This window comes from Pipistrellus hanaki, assembly GCF_964339955.1.
Source record: "Pipistrellus hanaki genome assembly, chromosome: 19".
Lineage (NCBI taxonomy): Eukaryota > Metazoa > Chordata > Mammalia > Chiroptera > Vespertilionidae > Pipistrellus > Pipistrellus hanaki.
The window spans coordinates 6,706,142-6,719,086 of NC_140521.1; the positions used below are offsets into that span (position 1 = coordinate 6,706,142).

The window sequence follows — 12,945 nt, forward strand, 5'->3', positions numbered from 1 at the left end:
TGAGATAGATTATTTTTTGCCAAAGGCATGTAAGCATAGTATCTTGATATGCCGAAGAAGTCCTGTCAAGTTTATTTTATAAATGTTTAAATATTTACTCATGTTTTTCATTTAAGTGTGATTTGGTCCTTGATGCTGCACATGAGAAAAGTACAGAATCCAGTTCAGGGCCAAAACGTGAAGAAATAATGGAGAGTATTTTGTTTAAGTGTTCAGACTTCGTTGTGGTACAGTTTAAAGATATGGACTCCAGTTACGCAAGAAGAGGTGAGTTTTGATTTCCTAAGTATGCTTCATGGTTTATAAAATTTTCTCAAGCAGACTCTACAGACATTTTTTAAAAAGAAATATGGGCTTTAAAAAAAGACCTGATTAAGACAAATGGGGATTATAAGGCATTTTTGTTGGAAAATATTAAAAACTAGTAGAAGATTCATTGGTACTTTTAGTAGGATAAATAATGAGAGTTTGGGTTCTTATTAAAAAATAGTTTGTAAAGGATTTTCTACAGTTTCATGGTTAAGCATGCTACTGTTATACTCATCTGAAAATTTATTGTCCCATTTGTTCTATAATGTGTTAGTTTATAAATTTTTCATTTTATAATGCTTATAAATAATACTTATAGTTTTATTAAGCTTGTAGTTCTATAAATGCTCCGGAAAGAAATCAAAGGCACAGAGCTAAGGGAGAAAGGCAGAGGGCTATGGATAGAAAACGATTAATGAAAACAAATGGTAAAGGAGAACATACATATTTGAAAAAAAGTTCAGGGTATGGGACTACATTTGGAGAATATAAAAGCGGTGATGTATTTATAGTAAAATTTAGTATGTTTCAACTCCGTTGAGGAGAAATATGTCAGAGTTGCTGTTATTCATCTAGAGAAGCATACTTTATAGTGCTGAATGTTCAGTAACATTGAAAGACTCTTCTGGGCAATTTTGAACTTGATTCTAAAATTCTTAAATAGATTTTTCTCTTGGTCAAATTCCATAGTCAATTCTATTGCAAATTATAACTCAGCGATTTTTAATTTTTATGATTTAGTCTATGCCAGCAGCTGTTTCTGTTGTGCTAAGTTTTCTACACTGTTATTTCGAATTTACAAGCCACCAGAAAGTTAAAGCTTTTCTCTTGGTGCTCTTAACAAGGTTCTCACCTATGTTAGCTTGCTTTTTCAGAAGCTAGCCATGCTAGGTACGTACTCTGCAACTGCGTTGCAATGTTGATGAAATCACTGTGTCCTGTTCTTGTATCTTTGCAAATGTCTATCTTGTTTTTGTTTTTTGTTAATCCTTATGCAATGATATTTTTTCCATTGACTTTTATTTTATTTTATTTTTTTATTTTTTAAATATATTTTATTGATTTTGTACAGATAGGAAGGGAGAGAGATACAGAGCTAGAAACATCGATGAGAGAGAGTCATCGATCAGCTGCCTCTTGCACACCCCCTACTGGGGATATGCCCGCAACCAAGGTACATGCCCTTGACCGGAATCGAACCCGGGACCTTTCAGTCGCGAAGCCGACGCTCTATCCATTGAGCCAAACCGGTTTCGGCTCCATTGACTTTTAGAGAGAGTGAAAAGGAGAGAGGGATACAGGGAGAGAGAGAAGAAGAAAAAAATCAGTGTGAGAGAGACACATCAGTTGGTTGCCTCCCACACGACTGGGACCCGGGATCGAACCTGCAACCCAATTAAGTGCCCTTGACCGGCATATACATACCTTGAAATTGGCATTTTAACTTGGTTTCCTGTCTCTTTCCAGTGTTCCTTTCTCACCTGCTTTTTTCTCTTGCCTTCTTTCTGCTCTTCCTATTGCTCCTTATTTATATTTTTTTCTTTTTAATAACTCAACCATGTTTCAGTTCTGTGCCTTCTTGTCTATTTCCTTATTTCATTCTCCCTCCTATTTATTTCTACTACTTTATTTCCATTGTAGTATCTCAGTCTAGAGGGGGTCAAGTGGGCCAAATCCACTCATTGGTAAATAAAGTTTTATTGTAACATAGTTACGGCCATTTCTTTATACATCGTCAGTGACTGTTTCATGCTACAGTGATAGAATTGAGTAGTTGTAATGGAGACTTATCTGGCTTGCAAAACCAAAAAATATTTGCTTACTTTATAGAAAAAGTTTGTCTACTTTTGCCCTCTATCATTTTTCCTACTGCACATGGGCTGTTAAGGCTGATCAATAATACATATCATGCTGGGTTTGGTGAAATAACACAGAACATACTTTATCTCTAAACTCTTGCTTTGACTGTAATCTAGTATTGTGTTATTTCATTTAAAAAAAATTTATTGATTGTTTTGAGAAAGAGATTTGTTGTTCCACTTATTCATGCATTCATTGGTTGATTCCTGTATGTGCTCTGACCAGGGATCGGGACAATCTCTGACCAACTGAGCTACATGGCCAGGGCATTTTCACCCTTTCTCATCACTGTTCTCTTTCCTTTGTTTTTTTTTAGTGACGAGGATGTCTCACCTCCTGCTTAATCTCTACTTTCCCAGTCATGCCCTTGGCTGTCCATTTTGCCATTCCTGTTTCTCGCTCTTTTATATCACTTCTCTGTTTCCAAACTCTCAACCTCTTCCTCTCTGCTTGCTCTTGCCCTTTAGCCTGAAAACCTATTCAAGTCCCTCTTATCCTAAAAGGTATCCCTTTTAATCTTGAGTTCTTTAGGGACTATCTTGTCTTTCTTCCTTTCTTATCCAAATATCTTAATTACTATTTTTCACTGACTTCTCACCCCATTGTAATCTGCCTTCTGTTGCTCACATCTTGGAAACTTCTGAGGCTACCAGTAACCTCTAATTGGTAGGTTTTGGGACTCTTTTGAAGTCTTTAGTGGTGCATTTGATACTGCTGATTTCACCCTTCAGAAGCTGCTCTTTATTTCTCATGTGTCTTATTAATCATTCCTTTTCTGCTTTATTCTTGGGCTTTGTTTCTATCACACTGCACTGCCCTTCATATGCTTGTGTTCCCAGTGTTCGTTTCTTTGCCCTCTGCTTACCACATACCAGTCACTTATATGTTCTCATAATTTCCGCAGCAACATATAAGCCCCTCCCCATAATGGCTGTATCATTGCTCTTATAACATATTGTATTATAATTAGACTAGAGGCCCAGTGCACGGATTTGTGCACTGATGGGGTCCATTGGCCTAGCCTGCGCCCTCTCACATTCTCGGGGGGACGTTGGAGAGCTTGTTTCTGCTAGATCCCTGCAGGCCAGGCCAAGGGTCCACGGGTGCACAAATCCGTGCACTGGGCCTCTAGTATACATATAAGATCTTCGGTTAATTTCTTCTCATACTCCCCTCGCCCCTTCCCCATGAGATCCATCAGTCTCCATGTTTCCTTGTCTTTGATTTCTGCTTTTATGTTGAGTGTCTGCCCCCTCGTGATCATAATTATTGGCTAGTCCCAGTGCACAAAATTTGTGCACTTGGTAGGGTCCCTAGCCAGCTGCTGACCAGGTACTCCCTCCCTTCCCCTGGCTGCCTGCTGCCCCTGCGGGGGCCTTCCTCCCTTCGCGCAGCCAGACCTGCCCCCTGCTCAAACTCCCAGACAAACTCCTGGTCAAGGGGACAATTTGCATACTACATTTTTATTATATAGGATTGCCGGAAACCAATCATTGTCTCACTAATAGAAAGAGGCTGGTCAACCTTGAAGCTCTGAAAGGTCAGAGCCAACCACACCCTATCTAATTGAGACAATAGTAACTGAGGCAACTTCCCCATGTAATCATGTAAATCCTTGCCGATATGATAATCCGCTTATTACCTGCCTACTGGCTATGGGTGTTTCCCAAAGCTGCTTAAGGGTAATGGGTGTAGCCCGTAGCAGCCTCAATAAAAGGGATAGCAAGGCCAGAGCCTAGAGAGTCTTCCCACTAGAGGTTGACTCCCGCCTGGCCCCCCATTTGTCCCAAATGAACTCTTTTCTAGTCTCTTCATTTCAGTGGGTGGCCTCCTCCAGAAGCCGGACCCTGAGTGGACCCTAATCACGCGGGCTGTGTGAAGGGTTCCCACATAGGATAGGATGGATGTTTCTGTCTCACTCATTGTTATACTTTGAGCTCCTTGTACTAGTATATGGATACTGCATTTGTTTGTTTATGGTCCTCAGAGCCTGGTATAGTGTTTTGGCACATAGTACTGGTGTATTATAAATGTCTTTTGAACAAATCAAATTAAAGCCTTCATGTAAAGAGTGAGAAAGCTATAAGTGTCTTATGTATACAGGATGCCAACAAATACTTAATGAGCTGTGGAATGTGTCCATGACTGTGCTTGTCACTATGGGCAGTTCAGAGAAACTCAAGACTTAATCAACTTGGGGTCCCTTTTGAAAACTTAGTGAAAATGCCGGGACTGGTCTGGCTCAGTGGATAGAGCGTCGGCTTGGGGACTGAAAGGTCCCGGGTTCGATTCCGGTCAAGGGCATGTACCTTGGTTGCGGGCACATCCCCAGTAGGGGGTGTGCAAGAGGCAGCTGATCGATAACTCTCTCATCGATGTTTCTAACTCTCTCTCTCTCCCCCTTCCTCTCTGTATAAAATCAATAAAATATATTTTTTAAAAAAAAGAAAATGTATCCCCTCATCCTAGAAACACACAGGGACCCAAGAGGAAAACTATTGATTTCCTCTTTATTTAATAGCATTAATCAGCTAAGCAGTATAAAATAAAACATTTACAAAAGAAGAGTTTAAAGTATAAAAATAAACATATGTGGTTAAGCTGAAGACTATGAAAATACTACAGAAGGGTATAATAAGATTTGACTAAATGGAGAAATGTTCCATACTTTGACTGGAAATATTTAATACTTTAAAGCTATCTTCTCTCCTGAAAGTAATATCTAAAGATAATATTATCTCTATTGTAGAAATTGACAAAGTGATTCTAAAGTTTATAAAGCATTATGTATTAACAGAGAGTTTTGGGAATTCTTTTCTACCAGAGCACAAAAGATGACTTCCCCTACCATACAGTAAAATGCATTAGAATTAAAGGATAGTAATCATTGTGGTGAAGAATAGGGAATCCAAAACAGACAATTTATATGAGCATTTTATTAATGTGTGGTAAAGATAATACTTAAATATGGAGTTAGGTGGATTATTCAGTAAATACTGTTGGGACATTTGGGAGGAGTTAGATTCCTACTTTATACCTATCACAAAAATAAAACCTAAATGGTTAAAGAAAAAACATTTTTAAATTAAACTATATAAGAACTCTAGAACAAGCCTATACATTTATATCATTTTGAGATAGAGGATTACTTTATTTTTTTTTAATTATTTTTTAATTGATTTTTTTACAGAGAAGAAGGGAGAGGGATAGAGAGCTAGAAACATTGATGAGAGAGAGACATAGACCAGCTGCCTCCTGCACACCCCCTATTGGGGATGTGGCCGAAACTAATGTACATGCCCTTGACCGGAATTGAACCTGGGATCCCTCAGTCCGCAGACCGACGCTCTAGCCACTGAGCCAAACCAATTTCAGCTAGAAGATGACTTTATAAGTACGAACATCAGCCGAGGCCGGTTTGGCTCAATAGATAGAGCGTCAGCTTGGGGACTGAAGGGACCCGGGTTCGATTTCGGTCAAGGGCATGTACCTTGGTTGCGGGCATATCCCAGTAGGGGGTGTGCAGGAGGCAGCTGATCGATGACTCTCTCTCATCGATGTTTCTAACTCTCTATCTCTCTCCCTTCCTCTCTGTACAAAATCAATAAAATATATTTTTTAAAAAAAAGTATGAACATCAAAGCAAAAATGCATAAAGTAAAATATTTAAATATTTGATTATAAAATATTAAAGACATGTATGCAGAAGTACCATAAAATTTAGAAGACATATTCCACACTGGGGAAATGGAATAAAACAAGTTTTACAAATGGCTAGTGAACACGTGGAAAGATAGTTCACCTCACTAGTAATCAAAGGTGTGGAATGTGATTTTTTCATCTTTCAGGCTTGCTGAATGGTAAAAGTGGGAAATATTAATATTAACCTTGTGATAGGAACTCAAGAAACGACTTACCCTCTGCTAATGGGACAGTTGAAGTAAAAACAAGTAGGATTCTTGTACTTTCTAGTAAATAGTTGAAAACGAGTCCAGGACACTTTCAGGAAGACAGTTTACTTGGTTGTATTGTATAATGCTATATATCCAGTTACCATCTGGTTTTAGTTTTATTTTCTCTTACTCTGCAGAGTCTTAGTGGTATATCAATAGCATATATATTAAAACTAGTAAAAAAGTAGGGCAGTGAGAGAATGTGGGTAAATTGTCTCCATTTTAATTTCTATTCCATCTGACTAAAGAGAGAAATGATTGCTCTTTTTATCCAGATCAGCCCTGGCTCAGAATTTTACGCGAGCATGTGCATTTGAACAGTGTTCCTCTAATTTATATTAGAAAAGAACAGTCTGAATCTTTAAACTGTTTTTATATTTTCCAAAGAATCAGGCGTGCATATAGCTGTAAGAATTGGAATGAATTTCATTTACTTTTTCTTTATCTATTTCTGGACATTGTTGCTATAATTCTCAGAGTAAGTTTTTTGTAAAAAGACTACTGTGCTGGCTAAGAGTACTGGCGGTTCAGTTACTAAATTCTGTTTTTTGATTCCTCAATATTTCTGAAGTTTTGTGGGTTTTTTGCTCTAAATTTGTACAAAATTACTTTATTTCCGTTCTCATTCTTTAACTTTTCAGATGAAAACTGTTCCTTTTATAAAGAAATGCTGAAACACTCATTGGAGCCATTTTGCCCTTCCAAATAGCACAGTCTAAAAGCTCCTCCTTCCCCTCAAAATGGGGCTCTGTACCCAGAGCCCATTGGAGAAGCCGAAAACAGAATGCCCACTTTCTGATGCCTCACCCCACAAACTGTCTTCCTTTGGCATCGCTGTTAGAGTGTCTTCTGACGTCTTTTGGAGGTAACGCAGGAATAGGAAGTCGAACGTTTTGTGGACTCTCAGCTGCTGAGATAAGAGCCGGAAAGGCTCTGTGGCCTGTACTGCAGGACAGATCCTGGTTTCCTGTTCCGATCCTGCTAAGTATGAATTCAGGATGACCTATTACTTTATTCTAGCTCTTCCTGATTCATTCTCTCCTAAAATAAAATAAAACTTTCATTTGAAGGAAAATTTTTGGGACTGACTTTTATGGATCTAACCTCAGAGACTTGAATTTATTATAAAACTGTCATCTCCATGGTACTACTTCCAATATGAAATAGTTCTGCTTGATAGCCCAGAATTACAATTAGAAAATAGTTGTGGTCATTCAAAATGAACAGTATCCACTCCTGCATTTTTTAATTGGCAAGTGCTTGTCTGGTGTATTTTGTAATGTAACTATGATTTCTTAGTATTTAGAACAGAGGCTTTCAAGTTTCCCATAGTTTTGTGGCTAAGACCCTGATACCTTCCTTCCAAGATTAGGGTGCAAATGGTAGATTTTACAAAAGTTTATTTTCAAGTTGGTTATTTGGAACAGAGCACTGTTCCTGTAGGAACTTAGCCTTCTGAGCTCTGTTACACATGTCTTCTCTCTCCAACCCATGTCAGCAGCCTGCTTTCAGGACTGTCGTCATGGCTTGTAACTGCTTTCTGTTCCACAATGCCCTCTCAGATCTACTCTGACCAAGGTTCACTCCGACCACAGCTAACTTAACCTGACTCTTCTCCCTTTCTTCTGTGCCCCTCCGAGGGTTCTCTGACCCTTCCCCAGCCTTCCATTTGTTTAAAGAAAGAATTGGGTTCATTTGTTCGATCCTCCTCTGGCCTCCAATTTTTAAACTCTCTGTAGACTCCTGCTGGGTGTGGCTGGGGACATTCCATTATGGTGCTGGCTGGTTTCTAACTCTTGCTGGAGCTTTAGGAGGGCTCAGCAGATCCTTTTTATTTATTTTTATTTTATTTTATTGATTTTTTACAGAGAGGAAGGGAGAGGGAGAGAGAGTTAGAAACGTCGATGAGAGAGAAACACATAATTTTTAATTTGGATCCATGATTTCCAAATGGTTTGTGAAGTGGGCTTGGCATTTTTTAACTTGAATGGGGGGGGGGGGATTTAGATTTTTATTTGCATCACCTTTTATTTGAAATTTAGCTTTTTTCCCCTCCGTTATTAATGTAGGCAATAAACCAGTAGCATTTGCAATATCTGTGACTCTAGCACCTATAGCATTCAGTAATTTTATATCACTTGTATGGATGTGGATATCTAAAAAATTACTTATGCTCGTTGACTTTAAAATTGCAATAGTTACTTGCTGTTAGAATTTACTGTTTACTGATTAATAAAGAAGCATATATCACTAAGGCACAAATGTGGGGTTTTTGTTCTGTTTTTTTTTTTTGTTTTGACAGCTGCATTTCATTATATTTTATTTCCTATATCCTTTATGCAATTAAATCCATAAGATTCCCTAAAATGCCAGAGGGGTACATGTTAAGTCTGATAATGATTTTAAGAATCCCTAATCTAGAGGCTCCCTGTGCCCCATCTCCCTGAAACCTTCTCTTATCCTTCTCTCTCCTGCCTCAGGACCTCCCTCCATTAGTCCACTTGGTTCTGCTGTTCCTACCAACACAGTCTGGGCCCTCACCGTGTTCATTATTTCCATCTTGTTTCTTCATGCTATTCTTTAATATTTCCTATATAATAAAATGCCTACTTTAGTATATGTTAATGGTGTGAAAGTTCATAAAAATAGGAGTAAAATACAAAGGTAATCTCACCTATACAGTTTGGAGAAATTATTTTATTAAATATATTTTTTTAATTGAAGCGAGAGGGAGGGGGGGAGAGAGAGAGAAACATCAGTGATGAGAAAAAATCATTGATTGGCTCCCTCCTGCACATTCCACACTGGGGATGGAGCCCCAACCTGGGCATGTGCCCATACCGGGAATCGAACCATGGCCTCCTGGTTCATAGGTTGATGCTCAAACACTAAACCACACTGGTTGGGCAGAAATTTTATTTTTAATGCTACTCTAGTCTATATTATAAGCCCTTTCCTTCCCCCTATTTAATTCATATATATATATATATATAATTCCCCCCCAGAAAGAAAGAGAGAGTAATGACTAGAGACCAATGAATTCATGTACAGGTAGGATCCCTAGCGGCTGCCAGCTGGGGCCTTCCTTTGAACCCACCTTGACCTGATGCTGCCCACTCACCTGCTCCACCATCCCTCGGTTCTGTCTCCATGGGGGCCATCAGAGCTGGCAGCACCTACACTGCCACCTGCTGCCAGTGCTGCGTCGCCGACACCCACCATGTTCTGCGCTGCCCCGTTGGTCAGCGCCCGTCTAACTCCCAGTTGGTTGAATTCCCATCCATAGGGATAATTTGCATATTAGCTTTTTATTATATCAAATAGGATGAGAGAGAATCACTAATCTGCATGCCTCTTACCAGAGATAGAGCCTGCAATCCGGGCATGTGCCCTGACTTCTTGGTTCATAGGTTGACGCTCAGCTGCCGAGTCACACTTGTTGAGCACCCCTGCTTAATTCTTGCTTGTGTTTTTGAAGGCCTTGATCAACTGTTACTTTTAAGGCTACAACCTCTTATTCTCAGAACTAAATGTTTGCTTCAATCTGTAACTACTCTTCCATATACCTAGAGTTCCTGCAGGAAAAGTCAGGGGTTCTATCTTAAGTCAGATATGAGTCCCCAGCTCATCCAAACTCAGTAATACCAGTAAATATTAAGTATGGTCTCATTTGTGAGGTTGGCATCCACTACAACTGTAGACTATTGTGTATAGATTCATTCATGTATAACTGATGGTACATGTTAAGAAAATACTTTTTAAAGTAATTGAAAAAGTCACGTTATTAATAAAGGTCAAAATAGAATGATATCATTGAAATGAAATTTTTTATTTATCTAGGATTTCAGTGTTTGAGACCTAGCTGGTTTGCTTAGTGGATAGAGTGTCGAACTGCAGACGGAAGGGTCCCAGGTTCGATTCTGGTCAAGTGTACAAAGGCCGGGTTGTGGGCTGGATCCCCACTAGGGGGTGTGCAGGAGGCAGCCGATCATCGATGTTTCTACCTCTCCCTCTCCTTTCCTCTCTGAAATAAAAATGCCTATATTTTTTTAAAAATTCAATGTTTGACAAAACATTTAATTGAAAGATGAACTAGATAGTTGAGGATTTTGCTGAAGACTTTTTCTAGAAGCATATTTTAGGGTTTCTGATGTTAAGTCTGGTATTGATTTTTAAACTTACAGTTTTATGTCATTTTGTAGTTTTTTAATATATATGTATATATGTGTGTGTATATATATGTGTGTAAGTGTGTGTGTGTGTGTGTGTGTGTATATATATATATATATATATATATATATATATATGTATGTATTGATTTCAGAGAGGAAGGGAGAAGGAGAGATAGATAGAAACATCAATGATGAGAGAGAATCATTGATTGGCTGCCTCCTGCACCCCCCATTGGGGATCCAGCCCACAATTTGGGCATGTGCCCTTGACCAGAATTGAATCCGGGACCCTTCAGTCTGCAGGCTGATGCTCTAGCCACTGAGCCAAACCAGCCAGGGTTCATTTTGTAGTTTTAATAAATTTAATTTATATTACTTTATGATATGCTACTAGCCTTTATCTTATTTCACCACTATTCTGGCTCTTTAAAATATTCTTCAACAAATTTGCATCTTCAAGTCATAATTGACTAAGAAGTAAAAGAGGAAAACTTGAGGAGAGCACCTATCCCATTTCCTGGGTATGGAGCTGAGGGAATGAATGCCTATGGGGGGTGGGGGTGGAGGGGAAGCCTATTGGTTGAGGCATTTCTTTCCAATCACCACAAGGTGGCACCAGTAGCTCAGAATGATTGAGTTTTTGCCCAGATTCAGAAGGGAAGGCTTTGAGAGCCCACCTGCTGTAGTGGTAGATTAGGGGAGTTTGGAGGTGAGGGTGGGGCATGGGGCAGATAGTTTTATACTCCTTTTTCATTATAGTCTAGAGATTTTTGTAAATTGGATGTTTATAAAGCAGGGAATTAAGCACATGATGAATTTATATCCATTATTTCATCTGATAATTTTTGTGTTTTTTTTTTTTTTTCTTTCTGTACCTGTAGTTGCTTCAGAAACAGGTAATATTTTTCTAACAGTCATTTTGTATTCTTGCATCTTGCCTTTATAATGCTTTTGTTTCTTACCATAGAGGATAATGGAAAATTAATATACTCTGACTTATGGCATTAGAAAAATCTACATGCAAATTCCCACAATTGCAATTGATTATAGCCAGTTGATTTTCTGAACTTTGCTGGCATTCTGGATATAACATTGTACTATGTAATACCAACAATGTTTTTTAAAAATCCAAACATGGCTGTTAATAAAGCACTTTTTGAATTTATAGTAGTGGTTATTGGTAACAGTGTAGAATGGAATATCCAGGTCTTGATTTCTTTTATCTAATGATACAGTGTTGATCTGAAATAAAGTATTTATGACCAGGGTGTTCTCCAGCATCCTGACACTATAGCCTCATTTTGTGCTGACTCCCCACTTAAATGCATCTTTCCCTAAACTTTTTACCCATCTTTAAAAAGGGATTGTCTTTGGGGAAATTTTTATTTTATTTATTTTTAATTTAATTTTTAATTTTTATTTCAGAGGAAGGGAGGGGGGAGAGAGAGAGAGAGAGAGAGAGAGAGAGAGAGAGAGAGAGAGAGAGAGAGATGAGAATCATTGATTGGCTGCCTCCTGCACGCCCCCTGCTGGGGATCAAACCCACAACCCCGGGCATGTGCCCTTGACACAGGAATCAAACCCTGTAGTGATGCTCTATCCACTGAACCAAACAGGCTAGGGCTCTTTGGGGGAAATTATAAAAGGAATATCATTCCTTTATTAAGAGAAACACTTTCACATTTTCCCTTCCCCCATTTCTACCTTGAAATAAAACCATAATGCTCTAAGTAAAAACAGGTGAATAGTTAATTCTTTTTATGAAGTTGGTATTGTAAACATATTTAAGATAATGTAGAATTGGAAAAATAGGTTATCTAATAAGTGGCCTCTTTCTACAGCCTAAACTCTAATCAGCAGAGTAAAACTTGGTTCAGTGAAGTTTGCTTTTTTTTTTTTACCCGCAGTGGGAGCCTTGCTGTTTTCTTTTAGAATAATAGTATATTATTATAAAAGTACATTTAAGTTGTGTGTTTTTTTTTTGTATTTTTAAATTTCAGGACAGCTTGGCTTGGTCTCTACTCTTTCTAAATACTTTGCCATACATACACACACATTCCTGCAACGACAAAAAGTCTATGTTGTTGTGTAAAAAAAAACAAAAAAACAAAAAAATTTTCTGCTTTGAGCTTTAATTTTGTCAATAAAAATAATGCTACTTTTAATACTGGGTTTCCATCTAAGTATGTGCTTTATTTACTTAAATATATGCTTTTCTAAAATTAGTGTGATTAAAATATTAACAGGATCTTAACTATAAATTAATAATCCTGTTGCTTCTTACAGAAGATAACATGACTGGTTTGGAATTTTTCTGTAGTCTATTTTTCTGTTCTGGTTTTGTGAAAATTAAACTAGAATTTCATCATCCTAATGTAAGTTATTATTTGATTTTTTTTTAGAACATTTCACATTCTTGAAAACACACGTCAAAATTAATTTTTACCAAGAATTTGTGTAACTTGACTTAGGGTGAATGTCATGGAAAGCCTAGCTTTTAGGACCATAAGTGGCTTCCAGCTGAATATGACATTATGAAATCAGCATCAGGCTGTTAGACTCTCTTAGAAAGTTTTCCCAAAATGTAGTCACTTCTAGTGAGTACTTCTTCCCATTCTCAGCTCCAGTGTGCAGCTCTGGGGAGGCCCCCT

General features: G+C 38.1%; 1 protein-coding gene across 17 annotated transcripts in view; it reads left to right on the forward strand.

Annotated features, from left to right (window-relative positions):
* The window catches only part of ATXN2 (ataxin 2), an 81,425-nt gene that overhangs the window by 24,490 nt on the left and 43,990 nt on the right, over positions 1 to 12,945 (forward strand). For 12 of the 17 annotated variants that reach the window (XM_084868017.1, XM_084868014.1, XM_084868011.1 and 9 more), the window contains exons 5-6: positions 117 to 267; positions 11,176 to 11,190. In XM_084868017.1, the coding sequence (XP_084724143.1) occupies positions 117 to 267; positions 11,176 to 11,190 (166 nt within the window). The remainder of the gene's footprint in view (positions 1 to 116; positions 268 to 11,175; positions 11,191 to 12,945) is intronic. The other 5 variants (XM_084868018.1, XM_084868022.1, XM_084868023.1 and 2 more) reach the window with 1 other exon arrangement.